This window comes from Diplotaxodon limnothrissa, linkage group LG8 (assembly GCF_057381915.1).
Source record: "Diplotaxodon limnothrissa isolate DT_005_m linkage group LG8, D_limnothrissa_male_GT1.1, whole genome shotgun sequence".
Classification (NCBI taxonomy): domain Eukaryota; kingdom Metazoa; phylum Chordata; class Actinopteri; order Cichliformes; family Cichlidae; genus Diplotaxodon; species Diplotaxodon limnothrissa.
The window spans coordinates 3,367,482-3,394,418 of NC_140603.1; the positions used below are offsets into that span (position 1 = coordinate 3,367,482).

The 26,937-nt window shown below is 41.8% G+C and overlaps 2 protein-coding genes across 2 annotated transcripts in view; one reads left to right on the top strand and one right to left on the bottom strand.

Annotated features, from left to right (window-relative positions):
• ryr2a (ryanodine receptor 2a (cardiac)) overlaps positions 1–26,937 on the top strand; it is a 282,131-nt gene that overhangs the window by 179,301 nt on the left and 75,893 nt on the right. The window contains exons 70-82 of the mRNA XM_085361763.1: positions 15,382–15,512; positions 16,134–16,261; positions 16,491–16,683; positions 18,659–18,741; positions 19,039–19,196; positions 19,349–19,436; positions 23,316–23,408; positions 23,554–23,724; positions 24,210–24,269; positions 25,487–25,621; positions 25,830–25,942; positions 26,210–26,306; positions 26,453–26,565. Coding sequence (XP_085217889.1) covers positions 15,382–15,512; positions 16,134–16,261; positions 16,491–16,683; positions 18,659–18,741; positions 19,039–19,196; positions 19,349–19,436; positions 23,316–23,408; positions 23,554–23,724; positions 24,210–24,269; positions 25,487–25,621; positions 25,830–25,942; positions 26,210–26,306; positions 26,453–26,565 — 1,563 coding nt within the window. The remainder of the gene's footprint in view (positions 1–15,381; positions 15,513–16,133; positions 16,262–16,490; positions 16,684–18,658; positions 18,742–19,038; positions 19,197–19,348; positions 19,437–23,315; positions 23,409–23,553; positions 23,725–24,209; positions 24,270–25,486; positions 25,622–25,829; positions 25,943–26,209; positions 26,307–26,452; positions 26,566–26,937) is intronic.
• LOC146626122 (uncharacterized) lies at positions 487–6,625 on the bottom strand. Its single transcript, XM_085361742.1, has 2 exons — positions 5,948–6,625; positions 487–495 (listed from the first exon to the last, which is right to left on the bottom strand). Exons 1-2 carry the CDS (start codon positions 6,623–6,625, stop codon positions 487–489), a joined length of 687 nt encoding a protein of 228 aa, XP_085217868.1.

Sequence of the window (26,937 nt, forward strand, 5' to 3'; positions counted from 1 at the left end):
ACACCCCTTCTCATTACACAGATGCACATCACCTAATATGCTTAATTGGTAGTAGGCTTTCGAGCCTATACAGCTTGGAGTAAGACAACATGCATGAAGAGGATGATGTGGACAAAATACTCATTTGCCTAATAATTCTGCACTCCCTGTAGTAAAGTGACAAATGAAAATGCATCTGTTACTCAGACAACTCAGATCTGTAATGTTTCACATTCATTATAATGTTGTTGAGGTGACAGTGAGTTCAGGATTTTGCAGAAAACGTCAGTAGACCAGCTGATCTCATGTTTGTTTACTTCCTGTTTATGTGATTTTTTCCCTTAGCAAATTCTAAGTGCTTCTTTTAATCACATTATTTTATTGTATGATACCTTGGTGCCACTGGATTTTAACATGTCTCACACTCATACAGTAAGACAAATGGTGGGGGTGTAGTAAGGAAGCTGGGGGAAGCAGACAACTCCACAGGAAGAGTCTTTTGTGTCTTCAAGGACTCTGGGAGGCAGCAAGGGAGTGTGAAGCTTAAGGTGTGAAACAGCTGTGTACTGCCTTTTGTTCCTGGAGAAGGTTTTTAACTGAGAGCCATGCTGGGCTCAGACTGCTGACCGTCTGTCCCGCGGTCATGCAGGGACTTCATCAAGCTTGTCTGTTCTTTGTGTGTTTGATTAAAGAATGTTAGCTACCGCTCGTCTGCAGCTTTATTTGAATGGAAAACTTCCACAGCAGGCAAAAAAAAGCTTTTTGCTAAAAAAAAGATTCAGAGCAGAAGTTTTTTGCACTGCATTTTAAAATGAAAACATATTGCATTTATTTACAATTAAAGACACAGAGCAGAAAGTGTGTTACTGTTTTACATCCACAGACACACAAGAAAAGAAGCAGGCAACATGAGGTCAAGTTATGGCAATTTTATTTGTGTGTTTCAGTACATGTATTTAGATTAGAGTTTTTAAAAAACAAACAAACGTCCCAAGAAGAAGGATGGGGAGAAAGAAAGGTGGAGAGAGGAGGAAGAAACTATTGAGATGCTGCTGGGTCAGTTCTTCCTCAGCAGTCTGCTCCAGAATCCCCTCCTGTCCTCGCCTTGCTTTTCTTTTGCCTTCAGTTCTTTTAAGGTCTTGTTGAGCTGCTCCTCGGCATGTTTAAATTTTTCTTTCAGCTGCTGTTTGGCCAGTTTCCCTTTGTGTTTGAGGAGCTCTTTAGCTTCCTTTTTGTGCTTTCGTAGTTCTTTCAGTGCGTCTTTGCAGTCTTTCTTGGTCACCGTCATTTCTTTCTTGAATGCCTTCACCTCAATTTTCTCTTCTGCAAGTTCTTCTTGCACTTTCATCAGTTCCTTCTTCATGTTTTCAGTGTGACTCTTTGTATCTTCCATTTCTTTCTTTGCTTCCTCTATTTTCATTTTCTCTTCCTCCAACACTTTTTGAGCTTCCAACAATTCTTTCTTCATATTTTCAATCTCATTTTCTGCCTCGTGTTTACGTTTTTTCTCCTCTTCAAGTTGTTGCTTCACATGCAGTAATTCCTTTCTTAGTGTTTCAGCTTCAGCCGTTACATTTGCAGCTTCTTGTGTTGCCAACTGCATTTTCCTTTTGCCCTCTCCAAAAGCTTCCTGCACCTCCTGTAATTCCTGCAGCACATTTCCTGCCTCCTTCTTTGCAGTTTGATATTTATTTTTGGCTTCTTGTGCTGTGCTTTTCTCTTCCTCCAATGCTTTTTGAGCTTCCAACAGTTCTTTCTTCATCTTTTCATTCTCCTTTTCTGCCTGTTGCTTTCCCATTTTCTCTCCTTTAAGTTTGAGACCCACATGCAGTAATTCCTGCAATACTACATGAGTTTCAAACTGTGAATTTTTAGCTTCTCCTCTTGATTTTTCTGCCTCTTCTTTTAATTTGACATTTTCAGCCTGTATCATTTGAAATTTAAAATGAATCAGCTGTACTGTAATGCATGGTGAAGCACTCGCCGATCCTCTTCTCGTTCTCCCTCGATTCATTTTGGCCTTTTAAACAAAGGAACCAACGTTTTGTAGAGGAGTGAAGTGAAGTTTTTGTTGTTTTCTTCGTCAACTGTCGTTTGTCCTGCACAGAGATGCTGCTGTAGATGTGTCTCTAGCTGTGTCTGGATACAATGAAACATGCTGGAACTAAGTGCTTGTGTTGCACAGTTCTACTGAACATTCCATTTCATGCATGCTCCGCCCACATGGTCAGGAATGTCAGGTGCTGCATCACCAAATGTTGCTCCCGTTGCCTAGCAATAACAGCTGTTTACTTTTGGGGTCTGGTTCATTATTTAATAAAGAAAACATGTCCAAGTATTGGGTGCTGAGGCTCAGCGCATATTCTAGCCTGCTGTGTGGGTGGGCAGCTAGAAATCACTGGTGGGCAACATGAGTGAGGAGAAAACTGGAGCAGCCAAGCAGGGAGCTGCAGGTTGCTGGTTTGAGTCTCTGTTCAGATGCTGGTGTCTCCTCTCTCTGAGATGTCTGCAAACAGTCCCAGATAAAACAATAAGGATAATAAACAAACACGTCATCATCATCATCATCAACTTTATTTATAAAGCACTTTAAAACAACCACAGCTGACACAAAGTGCTGTACATAGGAACTATATAATAAAATTACATAAGAAATAAATACAAGCCAAATAAAAGAAAAAGTAAAATAATTAATAAAATAACTAATTTCATTACAAGAGAAAACTATGTCTCACTGAGGTTAAAAGCCAAAGAATAAAAGTGGGTTTTAAGACGTGATTTAAAAGTGGAGAGTGAAGGGGCCTCTCTAACGTGCAAGGGCAAATTAGAAAAGGCCCTGTCCCCTCTGAGCTTCCTCCTGGATCTCACCGAAAACTCTCTTTTCTTTTCATAAAAATGTACAAAGGTTCGCAGCCGAGTGTGAAGCAGCGGGAATGAGGATCAGCACCCCCAAATCTGAGGCCGTGGTTCTCAGCCGGAAAAGGGTGCTGTGTTCACTCTTTTCCGGGTGTTCACTCTTTTCCGGGTCGGAACTCATCCCCGACCCAGATGAGTGGAGGAGTTCAAGTATCTCGGGGTCTTGTGATTGGAGAAGGGAGCTGGAGATCGACAGACGGATTGGCGGTGCAGCCGCAGTGATGCGGACACTGCACCGGTCCATCATGGTGAAGAGGGAGCTTAGTGTAAAGCGAAGCTCTCAATTTACCGGTCGATCTACGTCCCTACCCTCACCTATGGCCACGAGCTGTGGGTAGTGACCGAAAAAACGAGATCGCGGATACAAGCGGCGGAAATGAACCGGTTTTTACTTGCTAGCAAGGGAGGCTGGTCGGAACCAGGCTCTTGGAGCTGAATGCTCCTCACCTGTCTCCTAGCCAACTTCAAAGAAACAGCCTTCCCTGCTGACTTACAAATTTAAGTAACACAATGACAACATTTAACAATTTGACTCCAACACTTACAGGGAGTGCAGAATTATTAGGCAAGTTGTATTTTTGAGGAATAATTTTATTATTGAACAACAACCATGTTCTCAATGAACCCAAAAAACTCATTAATATCAAAGCTGAATGTTTTTGGAAGTAGTTTTTAGTTTGTTTTTAGTTTGAGCTATTTTAGGGGGATATCTGTGTGTGCAGGTGACTATTACTGTGCAGAATTATTAGGCAACTTAACAAAAAACAAATATATACCCATTTCAATGATTTATTTTTACCAGTGAAACCAATATAACATCTCCACATTCACAAATATACATTTCTGACATTCAAAAACAAAAACAAATCAGCGACCAATATAGCCACCTTTCTTTGCAAGGACACTCAAAAGCCTGCCATCCATGGATTCTGTCAGTGTTTTGATCTGTTCACCATCAACATTGCGTGCAGCAGCAACCACAGCCTCCCAGACACTGTTCAGAGAGGTGTACTGTTTTCCCTCCTTGTAAATCTCACATTTGATGATGGACCACAGGTTCTCAATGGGGTTCAGATCAGGTGAACAAGGAGGCCATGTCATTAGTTTTTCTTCTTTTATACCCTTTCTTGCCAGCCACGCTGTGGAGTACTTGGACACGTGTGATGGAGCATTGTCCTGCATGAACATCATGTTTTTCTTGAAGGATGCAGACTTCTTCCTGTACCACTGCTTGAAGAAGGTGTCTTCCAGAAACTGGCAGTAGGACTGGGAGTTGAGCTTGACTCCATCCTCAACCCGAAAAGGCCCCACAAGCTCATCTTTGATGATACCAGCCCAAACCAGTACTCCACCTTGCTGGCGTCTGAGTCGGACTGGAGCTCTCTGCCCTTTACCAATCCAGCCACGGGCCCATCCATCTGGCCCATCAAGACTCATTCTCATTCCATCAGTCCATAAAACCTTAGAAAAACCAGTCTTGAGATATTTCTTGGCCCAGTCTTGACGTTTCAGCTTGTGTGTCTTGTTCAGTGGTGGTCGTCTTTCAGCCTTTCTTACCTTGGCCATGTCTCTGAGTATTGCACACCTTGTGCTTTTGGGCACTCCAGTGATGTTGCAGCTCTGAAATATGGCCAAACTGGTGGCAAGTGGCATCTTGGCAGCTGCACGCTTGACTTTTCTCAGTTCATGGGCAGTTATTTTGCGCCTTGGTTTTTCCACACGCTTCTTGCGACCCTGTTGACTATTTTGAATGAAACACTTGATTGTTCGATGATCACGCTTCAGAAGCTTTGCAATTTTGAGACTGCTGCATCCCTCTGCAAGATATCTCACTATTTTTGACTTTTCTGAGCCTGTCAAGTCCTTCTTTTGACCCATTTTGCCAAAGGAAAGGACGTTGCCTAATAATTAAGCACACCTGATATAGGGTGTTGATGTCATTAGACCACACCCCTTCTCATTACACAGATGCACATCACCTAATATGCTTAATTGGTAGTAGGCTTTCGAGCCTATACAGCTTGGAGTAAGACAACATGCATGAAGAGGATGATGTGGACAAAATACTCATTTGCCTAATAATTCTGCACTCCCTGTAGTAAAGTGACAAATGAAAATGCATCTGTTACTCAGACAACTCAGATCTGTAATGTTTCACATTCATTATAATGTTGTTGAGGTGACAGTGAGTTCAGGATTTTGCAGAAAACGTCAGTAGACCAGCTGATCTCATGTTTGTTTACTTCCTGTTTATGTGATTTTTTCCCTTAGCAAATTCTAAGTGCTTCTTTTAATCACATTATTTTATTGTATGATACCTTGGTGCCACTGGATTTTAACATGTCTCACATCCATACAGTAAGACAAATGGTGGGGGTGTAGTAAGGAAGCTGGGGGAAGCAGACAACTCCACAGGAAGAGTCTTTTGTGTCTTCGAGGACTCTGGGAGGCAGCAAGGGAGTGTGAAGCTTAAGGTGTGAAACAGCTGTGTACTGCCTTTTGTTCCTGGAGAAGGTATTTAACTGAGAGCCATGCTGGGCTCAGGGAGACTCTGCTGACCGTCTGTCCCGCGGTCATGCAGGGACTTCATCAAGCTTGTCTGTTCTTTGTGTGTTTGATTAAAGAATGTTAGCTACCGCTCGTCTGCAGCTTTATTTGAATGGAAAACTTCCACAGCAGGCAAAAAAAAGCTTTTTGCTAAAAAAAAGATTCAGAGCAGAAGTTTTTTGCACTGCATTTTAAAATGAAAACATATTGCATTTATTTACAATTAAAGACACAGAGCAGGAGGTGTGTTACTGTTTTACATCCACAGACACACAAGAAAAGAAGCAGGCAACATGAGGTCAAGTTATGGCAATTTTATTTGTGTGTTTCAGTACATGTATTTAGATTAGAGTTTTTAAAAAACAAACAAACGTCCCAAGAAGAAGGATGGGGAGAAAGAAAGGTGGGGAGAGGAGGAAGAAACTATTGAGATGCTGCTGGGTCAGTTCTTCCTCAGCAGGCTGCTCCAGAATCCCCTCCTGTCCTCGCCTTGCTTTTCTTTTGCCTTCAGTTCGTTTAAGGTCTTGTTGAGCTGCTCCTCGGCATGTTTAAATGTTTCTTTCAGCTGCTGTTTGGCCAGTTTCCCTTTGTGTTTGAGGAGCTCTTTAGCTTCCTTTTTGTGCTTTCGCATTTCTTTCAGTGCGTCTCTGCAGTCTTTCTTGGTCACCGTCATTTCTTTCTTGAATACCTTCACCTCAATTTTCTCTTCTGCAAGTTCTTCTTGCACTTTCATCAGTTCCTTCTTCATGTTTTCAGTGTGACTCTTTGTATCTTCCATTTCTTTCTTTGCTTCCTGTGTTTTAATTTTCTCTTCCTCCAACACTTTTTGAGCTTCCAACAATTCTTTCTTCATATTTTCAATCTCATTTTCTGCCTCGTGTTTACGTTTTTTCTCCTCTTCAAGTTGTTGCTTCACATGCAGTAATTCCTTTCTTAGTGTTTCAGCTTCAGCTGTTACATTTGCAGCTTCTTGAGTTGCCAACTGCATTTTCCTTTTGCCCTCTCCAAAAGCTTCCTGCACCTCCTGTAATTCCTGCATCACATTTCCTGCCTCCTTCTTTGCAGTTTGATATTTATTGTTGGCTTCTTGTGCTGTGCTTTTCTCTTCCTCCAATGCTTTTTGAGCTTCCAACAGTTCTTTCTTCATCTTTTCATTCTCCTTTTCTGCCTGTTGTTTTCCCATTTTCTCTCCTTTAAGTTTGAGACCCACATGCAGTAATTCCTGCAATACTACATGAGTTTCAAACTGTGAATTTTTAGCTTCTCCTCTTGATTTTTCTGCCTCTTCTTTTAATTTGACATTTTCAGCCTGTATCATTTGAAATTTAAAATGAATCAGCTGTACTGTAATGTGAGGTGAAGCACTCGCCGATCCTCTTCTCGTTCTCCCCTGATTCATTTTGACCTTTTAAACAAAGGAACCAACGTTTTGTAGAGGAGTGAAGTGAAGTTTTCGTTGTTTTCTTCGTCAACTGTCGTTTGTCCTGCACAGAGATGCTGCTGTAGATGTGTCTCTAGCTGTGTCTGGATACAATGAAACATGCTGGAACTAAGTGCTTGTGTTGCACAGTTCTACTGAACATTCCATTTCATGCATGCTCCGCCCACATGGTCAGGAATGTCAGGTGCTGCATCACCAAATGTTGCTCCCGTTGCCTAGCAATAACAGCTGTTTACTTTTGGGGTCTGGTTCATTATTTAATAAAGAAAACATGTCCAAGTATTGGGTGCTGAGGCTCAGCGCATATTCTAGCCTGCTGTGTGGGTGGGCAGCTAGAAATCACTGGTGGGCAACATGAGTGAGGAGAAAACTGGAGCAGCCAAGCAGGGAGCTGCAGGTTGCTGGTTTGAGTCTCTGTTCAGATGCTGGTGTCTCCTCTCTCTGAGATGTCTGCAAACAGTCCCAGATAAAACAATAAGGATAATAAACAAACACGTCATCATCATCATCATCAACTTTATTTATAAAGCACTTTAAAACAACCACAGCTGACACAAAGTGCTGTACATAGGAACTATATAATAAAATTACATAAGAAATAAATACAAGCCAAATAAAAGAAAAAGTAAAATAATTAATAAAATAACTAATTTCATTACAAGAGAAAACTATGTCTCACTGAGGTTAAAAGCCAAAGAATAAAAGTGGGTTTTAAGACGTGATTTAAAAGTGGAGAGTGAAGGGGCCTCTCTAACGTGCAAGGGCAAATTAGAAAAGGCCCTGTCCCCTCTGAGCTTCCTCCTGGATCTCACCGAAAACTCTCTTTTCTTTTCATAAAAATGTACAAAGGTTCGCAGCCGAGTGTGAAGCAGCGGGAATGAGGATCAGCACCCCCAAATCTGAGGCCGTGGTTCTCAGCCGGAAAAGGGTGCTGTGTTCACTCTTTTCCGGGTGTTCACTCTTTTCCGGGTCGGAACTCATCCCCGACCCAGATGAGTGGAGGAGTTCAAGTATCTCGGGGTCTTGTGATTGGAGAAGGGAGCTGGAGATCGACAGACGGATTGGCGGTGCAGCCGCAGTGATGCGGACACTGCACCGGTCCATCATGGTGAAGAGGGAGCTTAGTGTAAAGCGAAGCTCTCAATTTACCGGTCGATCTACGTCCCTACCCTCACCTATGGCCACGAGCTGTGGGTAGTGACCGAAAAAACGAGATCGCGGATACAAGCGGCGGAAATGAACCGGTTTTTACTTGCTAGCAAGGGAGGCTGGTCGGAACCAGGCTCTTGGAGCTGAATGCTCCTCACCTGTCTCCTAGCCAACTTCAAAGAAACAGCCTTCCCTGCTGACTTACAAATTTAAGTAACACAATGACAACATTTAACAATTTGACTCCAACACTTACAGGGAGTGCAGAATTATTAGGCAAGTTGTATTTTTGAGGAATAATTTTATTATTGAACAACAACCATGTTCTCAATGAACCCAAAAAACTCATTAATATCAAAGCTGAATGTTTTTGGAAGTAGTTTTTAGTTTGTTTTTAGTTTGAGCTATTTTAGGGGGATATCTGTGTGTGCAGGTGACTATTACTGTGCAGAATTATTAGGCAACTTAACAAAAAACAAATATATACCCATTTCAATGATTTATTTTTACCAGTGAAACCAATATAACATCTCCACATTCACAAATATACATTTCTGACATTCAAAAACAAAAACAAATCAGCGACCAATATAGCCACCTTTCTTTGCAAGGACACTCAAAAGCCTGCCATCCATGGATTCTGTCAGTGTTTTGATCTGTTCACCATCAACATTGCGTGCAGCAGCAACCACAGCCTCCCAGACACTGTTCAGAGAGGTGTACTGTTTTCCCTCCTTGTAAATCTCACATTTGATGATGGACCACAGGTTCTCAATGGGGTTCAGATCAGGTGAACAAGGAGGCCATGTCATTAGTTTTTCTTCTTTTATACCCTTTCTTGCCAGCCACGCTGTGGAGTACTTGGACACGTGTGATGGAGCATTGTCCTGCATGAACATCATGTTTTTCTTGAAGGATGCAGACTTCTTCCTGTACCACTGCTTGAAGAAGGTGTCTTCCAGAAACTGGCAGTAGGACTGGGAGTTGAGCTTGACTCCATCCTCAACCCGAAAAGGCCCCACAAGCTCATCTTTGATGATACCAGCCCAAACCAGTACTCCACCTTGCTGGCGTCTGAGTCGGACTGGAGCTCTCTGCCCTTTACCAATCCAGCCACGGGCCCATCCATCTGGCCCATCAAGACTCATTCTCATTCCATCAGTCCATAAAACCTTAGAAAAACCAGTCTTGAGATATTTCTTGGCCCAGTCTTGACGTTTCAGCTTGTGTGTCTTGTTCAGTGGTGGTCGTCTTTCAGCCTTTCTTACCTTGGCCATGTCTCTGAGTATTGCACACCTTGTGCTTTTGGGCACTCCAGTGATGTTGCAGCTCTGAAATATGGCCAAACTGGTGGCAAGTGGCATCTTGGCAGCTGCACGCTTGACTTTTCTCAGTTCATGGGCAGTTATTTTGCGCCTTGGTTTTTCCACACGCTTCTTGCGACCCTGTTGACTATTTTGAATGAAACACTTGATTGTTCGATGATCACGCTTCAGAAGCTTTGCAATTTTGAGACTGCTGCATCCCTCTGCAAGATATCTCACTATTTTTGACTTTTCTGAGCCTGTCAAGTCCTTCTTTTGACCCATTTTGCCAAAGGAAAGGACGTTGCCTAATAATTAAGCACACCTGATATAGGGTGTTGATGTCATTAGACCACACCCCTTCTCATTACACAGATGCACATCACCTAATATGCTTAATTGGTAGTAGGCTTTCGAGCCTATACAGCTTGGAGTAAGACAACATGCATGAAGAGGATGATGTGGACAAAATACTCATTTGCCTAATAATTCTGCACTCCCTGTAGTAAAGTGACAAATGAAAATGCATCTGTTACTCAGACAACTCAGATCTGTAATGTTTCACATTCATTATAATGTTGTTGAGGTGACAGTGAGTTCAGGATTTTGCAGAAAACGTCAGTAGACCAGCTGATCTCATGTTTGTTTACTTCCTGTTTATGTGATTTTTTCCCTTAGCAAATTCTAAGTGCTTCTTTTAATCACATTATTTTATTGTATGATACCTTGGTGCCACTGGATTTTAACATGTCTCACATCCATACAGTAAGACAAATGGTGGGGGTGTAGTAAGGAAGCTGGGGGAAGCAGACAACTCCACAGGAAGAGTCTTTTGTGTCTTCGAGGACTCTGGGAGGCAGCAAGGGAGTGTGAAGCTTAAGGTGTGAAACAGCTGTGTACTGCCTTTTGTTCCTGGAGAAGGTATTTAACTGAGAGCCATGCTGGGCTCAGGGAGACTCTGCTGACCGTCTGTCCCGCGGTCATGCAGGGACTTCATCAAGCTTGTCTGTTCTTTGTGTGTTTGATTAAAGAATGTTAGCTACCGCTCGTCTGCAGCTTTATTTGAATGGAAAACTTCCACAGCAGGCAAAAAAAAGCTTTTTGCTAAAAAAAAGATTCAGAGCAGAAGTTTTTTGCACTGCATTTTAAAATGAAAACATATTGCATTTATTTACAATTAAAGACACAGAGCAGGAGGTGTGTTACTGTTTTACATCCACAGACACACAAGAAAAGAAGCAGGCAACATGAGGTCAAGTTATGGCAATTTTATTTGTGTGTTTCAGTACATGTATTTAGATTAGAGTTTTTAAAAAACAAACAAACGTCCCAAGAAGAAGGATGGGGAGAAAGAAAGGTGGAGAGAGGAGGAAGAAACTATTGAGATGCTGCTGGGTCAGTTCTTCCTCAGCAGTCTGCTCCAGAATCCCCTCCTGTCCTCGGCTTGCTTTTCTTTTGCCTTCAGTTCTTTTAAGGTCTTGTTGAGCTGCTCCTCGGCATCTTTAAATGTTTCTTTCAGCTGCTGTTTGGCCAGTTTCCCTTTGTGTTTGAGGAGCTCTTTAGCTTCCTTTTTGTGCTTTCGTAGTTCTTTCAGTGCGTCTTTGCAGCCTTTCTTGGTCACCGTCATTTCTTTCTTGAATGCCTTCACCTCAATTTTCTCTTCTGCAAGTTCTTCTTGCACTTTCATCAGTTCCTTCTTCATGTTTTCAGTGTGACTCTTTGTATCTTCCATTTCTTTCTTTGCTTCCTGTGTTTTAATTTTCTCTTCCTCCAACACTTTTTGAGCTTCCAACAATTCTTTCTTCATATTTTCAATCTCATTTTCTGCCTCGTGTTTACGTTTTTTCTCCTCTTCAAGTTGTTGCTTCACATGCAGTAATTCCTTTCTTAGTGTTTCAGCTTCAGCCGTTACATTTGCAGCTTCTTGTGTTGCCAACTGCATTTTCCTTTTGCCCTCTCCAAAAGCTTCCTGCACCTCCTGTAATTCCTGCATCACATTTCCTGCCTCCTTCTTTGCAGTTTGATATTTATTTTTGGCTTCTTGTGCTGTGCTTTTCTCTTCCTCCAATGCTTTTTGAGCTTCCAACAGTTCTTTCTTCATGTTTTCATTCTGGTTTTCTGCCTGTTGCTTTCCCATTTTCTCTCCTTTAAGTTTGAGACCCACATGCAGTAATTCCTGCAATACTACATGAGTTTCAAACTGTGAATTTTTAGCTTCTCCTCTTGATTTTTCTGCCTCTTCTTTTAATTTGACATTTTCAGCCTGTATCATTTGAAATTTAAAATGAATCAGCTGTACTGTAATGCATGGTGAAGCACTCGCCGATCCTCTTCTCGTTCTCCCTCGATTCATTTTGGCCTTTTAAACAAAGGAGCCAACGTTTTGTAGAGGAGTGAAGTGAAGTTTTTGTTGTTTTCTTCGTCAACTGTCGTTTGTCCTGCACAGAGATGCTGCTGTAGATGTGTCTCTAGCTGTGTCTGGATACAATGAAACATGCTGGAACTAAGTGCTTGTGTTGCACAGTTCTACTGAACATTCCATTTCATGCATGCTCCGCCCACATGGTCAGGAATGTCAGGTGCTGCATCACCAAATGTTGCTCCCGTTGCCTAGCAATAACAGCTGTTTACTTTTGGGGTCTGGTTCATTATTTAATAAAGAAAACATGTCCAAGTATTGGGTGCTGAGGCTCAGCGCATATTCTAGCCTGCTGTGTGGGTGGGCAGCTAGAAATCACTGGTGGGCAACATGAGTGAGGAGAAAACTGGAGCAGCCAAGCAGGGAGCTGCAGGTTGCTGGTTTGAGTCTCTGTTCAGATGCTGGTGTCTCCTCTCTCTGAGATGTCTGCAAACAGTCCCAGATAAAACAATAAGGATAATAAACAAACACGTCATCATCATCATCATCAACTTTATTTATAAAGCACTTTAAAACAACCACAGCTGACACAAAGTGCTGTACATAGGAACTATATAATAAAATTACATAAGAAATAAATACAAGCCAAATAAAAGAAAAAGTAAAATAATTAATAAAATAACTAATTTCATTACAAGAGAAAACTATGTCTCACTGAGGTTAAAAGCCAAAGAATAAAAGTGGGTTTTAAGACGTGATTTAAAAGTGGAGAGTGAAGGGGCCTCTCTAACGTGCAAGGGCAAATTAGAAAAGGCCCTGTCCCCTCTGAGCTTCCTCCTGGATCTCACCGAAAACTCTCTTTTCTTTTCATAAAAATGTACAAAGGTTCGCAGCCGAGTGTGAAGCAGCGGGAATGAGGATCAGCACCCCCAAATCTGAGGCCGTGGTTCTCAGCCGGAAAAGGGTGCTGTGTTCACTCTTTTCCGGGTGTTCACTCTTTTCCGGGTCGGAACTCATCCCCGACCCAGATGAGTGGAGGAGTTCAAGTATCTCGGGGTCTTGTGATTGGAGAAGGGAGCTGGAGATCGACAGACGGATTGGCGGTGCAGCCGCAGTGATGCGGACGCTGCACCGGTCCATCATGGTGAAGAGGGAGCTTAGTGTAAAGCGAAGCTCTCAATTTACCGGTCGATCTACGTCCCTACCCTCACCTATGGCCACGAGCTGTGGGTAGTGACCGAAAAAACGAGATCGCGGATACAAGCGGCGGAAATGAACCGGTTTTTACTTGCTAGCAAGGGAGGCTGGTCGGAACCAGGCTCTTGGAGCTGAATGCTCCTCACCTGTCTCCTAGCCAACTTCAAAGAAACAGCCTTCCCTGCTGACTTACAAATTTAAGTAACACAATGACAACATTTAACAATTTGACTCCAACACTTACAGGGAGTGCAGAATTATTAGGCAAGTTGTATTTTTGAGGAATAATTTTATTATTGAACAACAACCATGTTCTCAATGAACCCAAAAAACTCATTAATATCAAAGCTGAATGTTTTTGGAAGTAGTTTTTAGTTTGTTTTTAGTTTGAGCTATTTTAGGGGGATATCTGTGTGTGCAGGTGACTATTACTGTGCATAATTATTAGGCAACTTAACAAAAAACAAATATATACCCATTTCAATGATTTATTTTTACCAGTGAAACCAATATAACATCTCCACATTCACAAATATACATTTCTGACATTCAAAAACAAAAACAAATCAGCGACCAATATAGCCACCTTTCTTTGCAAGGACACTCAAAAGCCTGCCATCCATGGATTCTGTCAGTGTTTTGATCTGTTCACCATCAACATTGCGTGCAGCAGCAACCACAGCCTCCCAGACACTGTTCAGAGAGGTGTACTGTTTTCCCTCCTTGTAAATCTCACATTTGATGATGGACCACAGGTTCTCAATGGGGTTCAGATCAGGTGAACAAGGAGGCCATGTCATTAGTTTTTCTTCTTTTATACCCTTTCTTGCCAGCCACGCTGTGGAGTACTTGGACACGTGTGATGGAGCATTGTCCTGCATGAACATCATGTTTTTCTTGAAGGATGCAGACTTCTTCCTGTACCACTGCTTGAAGAAGGTGTCTTCCAGAAACTGGCAGTAGGACTGGGAGTTGAGCTTGACTCCATCCTCAACCCGAAAAGGCCCCACAAGCTCATCTTTGATGATACCAGCCCAAACCAGTACTCCACCTCCACCTTGCTGGCGTCTGAGTCGGACTGGAGCTCTCTGCCCTTTACCAATCCAGCCACGGGCCCATCCATCTGGCCCATCAAGACTCACTCTCATTTCATCAGTCCATAAAACCTTAGAAAAACCAGTCTTGAGATATTTCTTGGCCCAGTCTTGACGTTTCAGCTTGTGTGTCTTGTTCAGTGGTGGTCGTCTTTCAGCCTTTCTTACCTTGGCCATGTCTCTGAGTATTGCACACCTTGTGCTTTTGGGCACTCCAGTGATGTTGCAGCTCTGAAATATGGCCAAACTGGTGGCAAGTGGCATCTTGGCAGCTGCACGCTTGACTTTTCTCAGTTCATGGGCAGTTATTTTGCGCCTTGGTTTTTCCACACGCTTCTTGCGACCCTGTTGACTATTTTGAATGAAACACTTGATTGTTCGATGATCACGCTTCAGAAGCTTTGCAATTTTGAGACTGCTGCATCCCTCTGCAAGATATCTCACTATTTTTGACTTTTCTGAGCCTGTCAAGTCCTTCTTTCGACCCATTTTGCCAAAGGAAAGGACGTTGCCTAATAATTATGCACACCTGATATAGGGTGTTGATGTCATTAGACCACACCCCTTCTCATTACAGAGATGCACATCACCTAATATGCTTAATTGGTAGTAGGCTTTCGAGCCTATACAGCTTGGAGTAAGACAACATGCATGAAGAGGATGATGTGGACAAAATACTCATTTGCCTAATAATTCTGCACTCCCTGTATACTTACTGTATAATTATAGAAGTTATAGTATATTATATATAATCCTACCTGTGTGTTGGTTAATTACATAATCAGGTGGAGGCAGGGACCTCACAGTAGAAACATATTCTCATAAGTCTCTGTTTTAGTGTATTTTTAAACATCAAGAAGTCACAAGCATAAGGAGAACACTCCATGTTTAAAGAAGGAAGGTGTATTCATAGGAATGATTTATTATTGAGAGAGACATACGAACATCATTTTTTCACCCCCCAAAAAACACATGTTCAAAGCACAATATCAGCTTGATATCAGACAGAACTGCCACATGAAATTAAACAGAAGCTGTCAGTTGAATCATGATGAAGCTGTCCTTTATGAGTTGTGGACTCAAGCTGCTCTATATTTTTGGCCACCAGATGTCACCAAAGAGGACTGTGTTGACAAGCTTAGAGTAATGAACCGTTTTTCAATACGAGCTTCAGAAAGCTTCATTTGGCCATCTATATACAAAACAACTAATCTAGCCCACCAGACTTGACAGGTCCCAGTTTATAGCCAGCCCTATTGAGTCTTAAGCAAAAAAAAGAAAGAAAAAAAGTTGCTTTTACCATAATTAGATAACCTACTATGTTTTAAATCAATCACTGAGGTAGTAAAAGAATTGTTTTTGACTATTATCATGAGCTCTCTGTTTCTTTTCCAGACAACGTCCAGCAATGGGAAAGTGTTTAGCAGCCTTCGCAGCAGCATTCCCTGTTGCCTTTCTTGAGCCTCACATGAACAAGTTTAACAGCTTTTCCATCTATAACAGCAAAGGAAGCAAAGACAGAGCAGGTGAGACATGTACATAAAGAAAATGATGGAACATACAAACCCGGAGGTAGCTGGACTTTCTTAGAGTGACGTTTCAGCGAGCACTGAGCATGTTTCTTTGAGCCTTTATATTTTACTAAAACTGGAACCATGAATACACATTACACTACATACCGCACCAACTAGCTTTTACTGTACATCTCAGAAACAAACAGAAATGTTTGTTGTGACCCTGCCGTCGTGTCACTCTTAACTGCTTACACGTTAACTCTTTGGTAAAACCAAAACATTACATAAAACATGTCTGGGCTGATTGAGGAAAGGGAGGAAGGTTTCAAGAAGTGTCTTAGTAAACTATGAAAAAACTGGAGTGTGCAGTATATACATGGTGTTTGTATCTCTTGGAGACACCTACTATAACAGGAAGTACCACAAAGTGGTTTGAATACTTTTGCAGCTGTCTGTCCTACATTTGTCTGACTAAGAGATTCTCCAGTTGTGTATTTCGAATAAAAAAACATTAATCCAAAGCTAAACGATGGCTGTGTGGTCTGAGAACTCATCAGTGTCAAAAATCACAAATCAAATCACATTATGTTTAATTTAATCTGTTTTCATTCCACTACTCTTTCCGCCTCTCAGCTCTAGGCCTTCCTGGGCAGGTTGGGGAGGTTTGTTCACTGATCCCCAATTTGGAGAAGTCTTTGGAGGAGATTGTAGAGCTAGCAGAGTCCGGCATGAAGTACACGCAGATGCCTCATGTTATGGAGGTAACTCTCTAATAATTAATAACTACAGCATCACCTTTGATATTCTTTCCTTAAGTTGCTTCATGTCATTGAAAAATTGGCCACGGAACCAAAATAAGTGGACATTTGTCCTGTAGTGAACACTTCAGAGCCGAAGATAAAAAGGTAAAAAAAGACATTGCTGATTAAACCCATCTGACTGTGAAGCTTTGCAAAGCTCATTATTTTTGCTTTGTTTCTACTGCTGTAGGTGGTCTTGCCGATGTTGTGCAGCTACATGTCTCACTGGTGGGAACATGGACCGGAAAGCGACCCAGACAAAGCCAACAACTGCTGCACCTCTGTGACCTCTGAATACATGAATACTCTGCTGGGAAACATTCTCAAGATCATCTACAACAACCTGGGAATAGATGAGGGCGCCTGGATGAAGAGACTGGCTGGTAAATGTTAACTCACTAATGCTGAACACTAAAATAAAATTCACTGATTCACAAGATTCATCAAACTCGCTCATCCATGTTTTTATGAGCCTGGCTTTGTGCACTGATGTGGGGTCACGTTGGACAGGGGCCGTCTCCAAAGATGGGAGCATGAAATTGTCCAATATGTCTTAATATGCTGAAGTATTAACAGCCGAACCCAATTGAAAAACAACCCCACAATATAATCCTCCCCCTCCACCAAACTTTATACTTGCCACAGTGCAGTCAGACAAGTACGGACTCAACAATTGCATTGCCAGAGAGATGTGATTCATCACTCCAGCAACACGTCTCCACTCCTCTAAAGTTCATGGGTGATATACTAGTCTGACACTTTGCATTGTGCTTGGTGATGTAAGACTGGGATGCAGATGCTCAGCCATGGAAACTATTCCATGAAGCTCTCTAGGCACTGTTCCTTAATGTTCTTGAACATGAAGACTAGAGGTCTGTAGCGATTGACCGATACTGTGACTTTATATGTCCAGCCACTTTGTGGTAGAGTTGAAGAGAGAGAATTTCATGAGTGGACTTGTTGAACAGTATCACAGTATGATGCTGGACTTCATTAAACTCCTAAGATCGACCCAGTGTTTGTAGAAGCAGTCTGCATGCCTAGCTGCTTGATTGGTATACACCTGAATTCAATGACTTGGAGGGAAGATTGAATACTTTTGGCAATTTAGTGTATGTTGGAGTTAAAACTGACTAGTGACTGCAACATAAATCTAAAACTAGTAGCTCTTCTTTTGTTTTTGTTTTCTTTTCATTCAGGGGAGTGATATACTTTAAAGCTCTGCAAAGAGAATGAAACATCACAGTGAAACTTGTGCTGCAGCTGCAGGGATGTGGATGCTGTATTGGTGGAAAGAGAGCTAAACGTAAAAGCGAAGCTCTTGATTTTAGAAGGAACGAGATTGCAGATGCAAGTGGTGGGAATAAGCTTTGTCTGAAGGGTGGCTTGCATCTCCCTTAGAGAGGAATTCAGGCTTTTCGGAGCGGCTCAGAGTAGAGCCGCTATTTCTCGACATCAAAAGGAGACAGTTGAGGTGGTTGTGCATCTGACAAGGATGGGTACCTCTTTGGTGAGGTATTCTGGGCATGTCCCACTGAGAGGAGGCCCCGGGGCAGAACCAGGACATGGTGAAGAGAGTTTATCTCTCGGCTGGCCTGGGAACGCCTTGTGTTTCCCCGGACAAGCTGGAGGAGGTGGCTGGGGAGAGGGAGGTCTGGGCTTCTCTGCTTAGGCTGCTGCCCCACAACCCGGCCCCAAGTAGCCGGGAGAAGATCGATGGATGGATGGATAGTTTATTTGCTAATGGAACATAATACTTGCAGCTCACAGTGATGCACAAGGCAAAAATAAAACAATATGACATGAGACATGAAATCTGGTTTGTGGAGGCAGGTTAGTTAGGTTTGGCGAAGTGTTCATTGTTTTAGGTGTGCAGGCCGAGGTATGTTTGTTTGTTTGTTTGTTTGTTTTTTCACATTTTTTAAACCAATGCACACACCTCATTAGAGGGTGCTCCAAATGCTGGGGATTGCCATTTAATTGTTTGATAAAACACTACAGCACTGGAGGAAACAATTATTTTAAAAGAAAAGAATTTGTGTAATGAGCCCCTTAAGTGTTTTGCAATTTAGGTTTCCTCTTTTAAAAAGAAAATATAGTCAGTAACAGCAGTTAGGAGGAGGACACAATGGAAGTTACATTTCACGCAAGAGGGTGTTTCATTTTCTCTCATTTTCCATTTTCTGCACTTTTTGTAAAGTTAATAAATAAAAGCTCTCCTCAGGATCAGTTTACATAAGCATCCTCAAACTGATGTTACTTTAATTCTTTTTGCCTGCTGCTAATCATTATATGATATTCAAATGTACATACGTTCACATTTTGCGTTTTAACACCATCTCTGTTCATGTCCCCAAGTCTTCTCCCAGCCAATTATCAGCAAAGCCAAACCTCAGCTGTTAAAGACCCACTTCTTGCCCTTGATGGAGAAACTCAAAAAAGTAAGTCTCACCTTTATTATAATCTACTGCCTGGAAGTGGTGCAACTCATTTAACAGAATATAAAACTAGGTCACACTCACTGCTTGCCCTTTCTAACACTTTCTTGTAATTTTTTTTGATGTTTTTAAATGAAATTGAATTACCTATATATATTTCTTAACTAAATATTTATTAGTATGTTTTTAAAATGCAGAAAGTGCACTATGCGAACACTCCTACTACTTAATAAAATAGTCACAAAGATTAAAGCACACAGTGCTGCTTAATATAGAAAAATCTATTACTGTATTCTTTAGAAAGCAGCTGTTGTGCTGATGGATGAAGAACATAGCAAGGCGGAGGGGAGGGGTGAGATGTCAGAGACAGAGCTCCTCATCATGGACCAATTTACTATCCTGGTCAGAGACCTGTATGCCTTCTACCCTCTCCTCATACGATTCGTTGACTACAACAGGTACAGTGTTGTGACTGAACAAGTGACCTTCAGCTCATTGAGTGGAGTGAATTTACACCATCTGATACAGAAGCTTAGTCACTAAGATGAAGCTGCAGTTTTGGAAAAAGAATGATTGGTTTCAGCATGTAACTGTTTTGATATACTGACAGGGCCAGATGGCTTAAAGAGTCCAATCCAGAGGCAGAGGAGCTGTTCCGAATGGTGGCTGAGGTTTTTATCTTCTGGGCCAAGTCTCACGTAAGAAAATTACTGCAACATAACTATCCATCCCATAGGGCAGGTTTGGGGACCTGGGCCAACACACCTGAATCAGCTCACTAGTTCATTGCTGGGACTCTGGAGAACTTCAATACATGTTGAGGAGGTCATTTAGCCATTTAAACCAGCTGTGTTGGATCACGGACACATCTAAAAGCTGCAGGACACCGGCCCTCGAGGCCTGGAGTTAGACACCCCTGCCACAGGGCGCCAATCTGACACAGGGCTAACACAGCGAGTAGACAATCATTCACACTCACATTCACACCTGTGAGCAGTTTAGAATCACCAGGTAACTTAAACCCACTAACTGCATGTCTTTGTACTGTGGGAGGAAACCAGAGTATGCAAACATAGGAAGGCAACAGTGCTAACCACCGGGCTGCCCATAAAAACATAACTGAAAATGTCCCTAAGAGGGTCAGCTGGGATTGATCTTTATATCGCTGATTTATTAAACCTGAAATAACTAATATTACATTTTCAAGATTAAACAGAAGAGAAGAGCAGCTATCTGTCTATTGACATTGCAGTTAAGCATTTACCACAATCTGTCAAAATTGAAGAAAACTAAGATAGCAGTCTTTGCTTTGGCTTTTTCTTAGTAAAGCTGCGCAGTAAAGCATAACAGTCGATGCAAATGTAAGAGGAATTATTTTTCTACATGTTGACTCGTGGACGGGAGGTTTGTTATAATGTGAAACGTTTAGGTGAATATACTGATTGCAGATAAGCTACCCATGAGCACTTTGATGAAAGTGGACTTCTGACTATGGTGGACAAAGATGGCATCATGGATACTGTGGCCAAACAGGCGGCCAATTAAAGTGGCCAACATACCTTTTTTCATTTGCTTATTTATCACATGTAAACTTCAGGCACATTTTGATGAAACCTAAAATACAGTACAGTACAATGCAAAACACTACAGTACAATAAATAGTTATTTTCAATGGTGTGATACTTGTTTAGTTCCTTTCTACTCAGTTCAGCACTCAAAGTGCTTTCTATTATACAATACAGTATAGCCCAGTACAATAGAATACAGTACCATGGATAATGGATCAATATAATACAGCACAATCTAACAAAATGCAGTACAGTACTAGACTTACTCAGCGGTACCTTCTGAAGCCAATGACTCTGATCTCTTTAGTATTATTTACAATCAGAAGTAGAAGATTTCTTCAAGATTCTACAAATTATATATATGTGTTCTGTGCGCCTCCTCCTGCCAACAGCAATTATCCGAATATTTATGATGACTGTATGACCCGGAGTTGTACTGAAAGTCCGAGGTATACAAGGTGAGCAGGAATGTTGGCAGCATAATTCCTTGCGGAGCTCCTGCACTGCACAACACCATATTAGACTGAGCACTGCCAGTCTCACATACTGTGGCCTGTCTGTGAGGTGTTCAGTAATCCATGAGGACATGTTTACTGACATTTCCTGTAGTTTCGCCCTCAATAGGAGTGGCTGGATGATGTTAAATGCATTTGAGAAATCAAAACAGGTGATCCTTACCTTAAATCAGTGTATCAGTCAGTTGTCCCATTACTTTTGAGTCTCTGAAAATTAGGACTAGTGGATCAAATTTGATGTAATTCCTAAAAATGTGTATTAATTTGCAATAATTTGATTAACCATTGAATTAAAGCTGAGGCTCGGTGGCCTCAGAATCTCATCTCTGCTTTTCACGGATGATGTGGTTCTGTTGGCTTCATCGGGTGAGGGCCTCCAGCTCGCACTGGAACGGTTCGCACCCGAGTGTGAAGCAGCGGGAATGAGGATCAGCACCTCCAAATCTGAGGCCGTGGTTCTCAGCCGGAAAAGGGTGGAGTGCCCACTCCGGGTCGGGGATGAGTTCCTGCCCCAAGTGGAGGAGTTCAAGTATCTCGGGGTCTTGTTCACGAGTGATGGGAGAAGGGAACCGGAGATCGACAGACGGATTGGTGTGGCGGCTGCAGTAATGCAGACGCTGCACCGGTCCGTCGTGGTGAAGAGGGAGCTGAGTGTAAAAGCGAAGCTCTCAATTTACCGGTCGATCTACGTCCCTACCCTCACCTATGGCCACGAGCTGTGGGTAGTGACCGAAAGAACGAGATCGCGGATACAAGCGGCAGAAATGAGCTTCCTCCGAAGGGTGGCTGGCCTCTCCCTTAGAGATAGGGTGAGAAGTTCGGCCATCCGGGAGGGGCTCAGAGTAGAGCCGCTGCTGCTCCACATCGAAAGGAGCCAGCTGAGGTGGTTCGGGAATCTGACAAGGATGCCCCCTGGGCGCCTCCTGGGTGAGGTGTTCCAGGCATGTCCCAGCGGGAGGAGGCCCCGGGGCAGACCCAGGACACGCTGGAGAGATTATATCTCTCAGCTGGCCTGGGAACGCCTTGGTGTTCCCCCGGATAAGCTGGAGGAGGTGGCTGGGGAGAGGGAGGGCTGGGCCTCTCTGCTTAGGCTGCTGCCCCCGCGACCCGGCCTCGGATAAAGCGGATGAAGATGGATGGATGGATGGATTAAAGCTGAAAGTCTTCACTTCAATTAGATCTTGACTGTAAAATCCAGTTTGGTGGAGAAAAATGACAAAAGACTGTACACCATCAATCGTGATCTATGTGTTCTTCAGTTTAAAAACAACTAATGGAGAGTTTACCTGAAAAGATGAGTAATGAGTTAAAAGCTTAACCTAACTTATTGTTAGACTAAAGCATTTAGCAGTGATTTTATACTTTTATTAAAGTTTCCAGGAAAAACACCATCAAAGCTACTTCTATCCTAATTCACTGGATAGAAAGCTATATAATGCACTATATTACTGCTGCTGGCATCTGACATCAGTAGATTCACATTATAAATTAGGAAGTGCGTCATCAATGACAGGAGCTCACTTGAAAACAAGGATGGAAAATGCCCTTCATGTAATTAAATATATAAATGTTGCTGTCTGCAAGTTGCAAGCATAGCTCACATGGTGGGGTTTTTTCTTTTGATCTTTGGGCTGAAGGAAAGACTATACTCGGTGTATAAATGCTCAATCAACAATCTTTTATTCCATACAATTCAACACTTTGTGAGCATAAACCATCCGGATGGGGAGACATGCATGCAGAGGGTCACAGCAAAATCTCAAAATGATGGAGCGTTACTCAAACTCTTATAGCCTCTGGTGGCCCCCACCTAGTCGTAAAAACCTAAACATACATACTTTCTAACTCTCAGTGAGCCTGAGTTATGATCTTGGCTCCCTGTTTTTCTGCTTCCAACAAAGGTGGGGGTGGAGCTGAATGTGCTCTGTGCTCTCTGCACACAATATTCTCTTCTTAACTCAGCAGTATGAAATGTCATAAAACAGTGTAACTCATTCACAGTAAATCACAGGATAGGATAATACGAACCTATCTAACAAATCTAATGATTTTCACATTCTTTTAATTCAGAAGTATAATGCAAACGAAAACTACATACTGATTATACTCTCTATAATAAGAAGTATGGTGTGGCTTACAGCAGTATCATGATTCACTCATTTCGATTACAGCCATAGGATAACACATGATAGCATAATAATCTCACAGTATTCACACCCACGAATACCTTGTTAGACCCATGAATTTTTTCATACCTTGACTCAAGGTGACTCACATGGTTAACAGTGGGTCACTGACCCCAGGACCACAATGCCAATAGGTATTAAATACCTGGGACTCTCATCAGTTGTTTTAGAACTGAAGAAGCCTCTTACTGAGAAGTAAAATGTCTTTACAAACCAAAAATATTGTCCAGTTGCCTTCTTTTCAAAGACAGTACAACACATAATACAACTGTGCTTTAATTTAAGGAAGTCCTGTTTTCTGTCTACAGAACTTCAAGAGAGAAGAGCAGAACTTTGTGGTCCAGAATGAAATTAACAACATGTCCTTCCTTATCACTGACACCAAGTGCAAGATGTCAAAGGTACAGACACATAGATGCTGGACACATTTGAGGACGTGCATACCAGTGACCTTATTTTAAAATTAAATTAAATTGATTAATTAAAACTACTTAATAGGCCTAACACTGTAAAGCGGTGCCTGTTTAATGTTTGACTTTGCCACAGGGAATAGTTTCAGACCAGGAGAGGAAGAAGATGAAGAGAAAAGGTGATCGATACTCGATGCAGACAAGTTTGATTGTTGCTACTCTAAAGCGCCTGCTGCCCGTGGGACTCAACATTTGTGCTCCAGGAGAACAAGAGCTTATCGCACTGGCTAAGAACCGCTTCACTCAGGTAGCATAGTAGTGCTAATAGATTACAGAAGGAACTGTTTCATTATAAAAATAGATATGATTCATTTAACTGTTTCTGTGTTTCAATTCAATTTAGTTCATTTCATTTCAATTTTATTTATGTAGCACCAAATCACAATGACTGCCTAAAGGCACTTTATACTGTAATGACCCTACAATGATACAAAGAAAACAGATAAAACCCCAACAATCATACGACCCCCCTTTAAACAAGCGCTTTGGTGCCAGTGGGAAGGAAAAACCTGACTGGTTGGGGTGAGGCATATGACAATAACAATAAATTATTTGCAGTATTGCTATTCCTGAGGTAAACCTTTAGTAACAGCAAAATAACTCTGCGTTAGCTTTTTCAGCTAAAAAGTAAAATTTTGCATGAAGGCTAATTTACTGAATAAATATCTTTTATAGCATTTTGTAGGTCACAGAATACCTGTTGTTTGATCGAAGTTAATAATTCTTTTGCAGAAAGACACAGAGGACGAAGTTCGAGAGGTCATCAGGAACAACCTACATTTACAAGGAAAGGTAAGAAAAGAATCAGGCTTGTGACTGACACAAGTTACTTAAAGTGTACTTACACATTATGCCTCTGGTCTTCGATTGTGCCATGGTGTCAGGTTGTTGTCAGTTTATCTTATTCTTGTGGAAGTAATATCAAAGGACTGGTTTAAGAGAAATTCTTCAAATCTGGCACAAACATCTACTTTGACACAAGGATGAAGTGATTTGATTTTGATGGTCGGTGTCATAAAATTTAGAGTCAAGTATTCAGATTCAGTTTAAATTTCACACAAATCTAGAGTAACCTAGATGAACTGATGAACCTTTATGTCCATAAGATAAATAAGGCTACTTCACAGTGATATCATAGGTTATCCGAAAGATATAGAATAGGAAATTCAATCTGTCAACAAGTGATTGAAGGAACTCTATCACTCCACATAGCCCCTATCCCACTAACATCACTAAACTCGTCTGTACAGGAGAGTTCAGGCTGTATCAAAAAGAATCATTCAATTTCAAAGTGCTTTAATTCTGCAGCCATTCACCGGGAACAACAGCAGTGGCTGCAGTGACTACAGTGAACTATGGGATGAAGTATTTCATTGATTATTCATAAACATTGAACATTTTGTATGTAAAACTTTATATTCAGCCATATATTTTAAATTTAGTGTAAGCTTAAAATACAGCCTTGTGAAAGTGTATGATTTATTTTTGATACACTGTATATTCCAGAGTCATATGAGAAGCCATCTGCTTGACAGCTAAAGCTTCACCCACACTGGGTCAGGAAACAGGACAATGATCCCAAACACACCAGCAGAAAAAGAACTGAATCTGAAGTTATAGAGCAATCTAGAGTGACTGAAATACTGAACGTAGCAGGACCTTAAGAGTGCTGTGCGTAAATGAATGGCTTCAAACCTAAATCAACTGAAGCAACGTTATAAACAAGGCTGGGCCAAAATTCTTCCACACTGATTTTAAAGACTTATGAAGTCATGCAAAAAAACCCAACCAATTCAAGTTATTGCCAGCAAGGTAGTTATACAAGCTACTGAATCATGAGCTTTACATGCGCTCTTTCTGTGTTTTGGCTTTTGTTTTGTTAAAGTCGAGAAAGATGTAAACGAGTTGCTAGATGTTGGTTCGTACTATATATTTATATATTCACAAAGGTGCTTAACCTTGTGAATAGGCCAATAGCGTCATGCATTTCCTCTGTGTGTCTTACAAAGTCAGAGGACCCAGCAATTCGTTGGCAGATGGCCCTGTACAGAGACCTCCCAAACCACTATGAGGATACTACTGACCCAGAGAAGACTGTGGAGAGAATCCTGGATATTGGTCATGTCCTCTTCCACCTGGAGCAGGTCTATATATTCAAGTTTGAGTTGATTTTGCGCATTTTTGTGCCTACGTAGAGAGTATAGCTTTAAGGTACCCCACGGTCCTCTTAAACTAGCTGATTGGTCTTTATTAAAGCTGACCACATACTTCTCCAGGATAATATGGCTTCCAGATGGTAAGGTACACCAACTAAATATCCAGTTTACTGAGTGGTTCAGTTTGTGTCTTCAGGTGGAGCATCCTCAGCGCAGTAAGAAGGCTGTGTGGCACAAACTGCTTTCAAAACAGAGGAAGAGAGCTGTGGTCGCTTGCTTCAGGATGGCACCACTCTATAACTTGCCAAGGTATGTTCTCAAACACACACACACACACACACACACACACACACACACACACACACACACACACACACACACACACACACGTAAAATGAAGAAGAAATATTTAAAATTGTGCACTTTATTATTTTCCCACCCTCATCTACAGCCACACCTCGGGCTAGTGAGGAAAGATTGTGGATATATGTTGCACCTACAGTGCAGCCCTTTATAAGCAGCAGAAGATGGGTAGATAAACAGTTATTAGTCATCCATGTATCTCTCTCATACTAGGCACCGGGCTGTAAACTTGTTCCTGCAGGGCTATGAAAAGTCCTGGATCGAGACAGAGGAGCACTACTTTGAAGATAAACTCATAGAAGACCTCGCTGTAAGTTAATTTCATTTAAAAAAACAAAACAAGTGGAATTATTCTGACTACTCTGGAATTTGTACTTGTTTTGAAGGCAAATTGTGTGTTAATTTATTCAGTGTATAGCAGAGTTTTAGCACTTTGTGAATGTGTGTTGATTTCAGAAACCAGGTGAACAGGAGCCATCTGAGGAAGAGGAGGGGCAGAAACACAAACACATAGATCCCCTGCATCAGCTCATCCAGCTGTTCAGCAGAACAGCCCTAACAGAAAAATGGTGTGTAATTTTACACACTACCTGTTAAAAGTCCCTATTTTTCCAGTTATTTGTTGCAGTTCAAGTCATTACTCCCCATGCTGCTGCCATCCTTGTCCATAGTCTTATTACATCCCGTATTGATTACTGTAATTCCCTCCTATTTGGTCTCCCTAAAAGGTCCCTTTATAAACTCCAACTTCTTCAAAATTCTGCAGCTCGGGTCATAACTTGCACTCCATTAAGTGCTCATATTACCCCAGTTCTTCAGCAGCTTCACTGGTTGCCCATAGAAGCCAGGATAAATTTTAAAATCTTACTTCTTGCATACAAGTGTGTCCATAAATCTGCTCCTGCATATTTGTGTGAGCTGCTCCATATCACCACTGTCTC

What these genes read in the sequence shown, in the direction of transcription:
- LOC146626122 (XM_085361742.1), bottom strand. Translation starts at nt 6,625, where the DNA reads ATGGGAAAACAACAGGCAGAAAAGGAGAATGAAAAGATGAAGAAAGAA.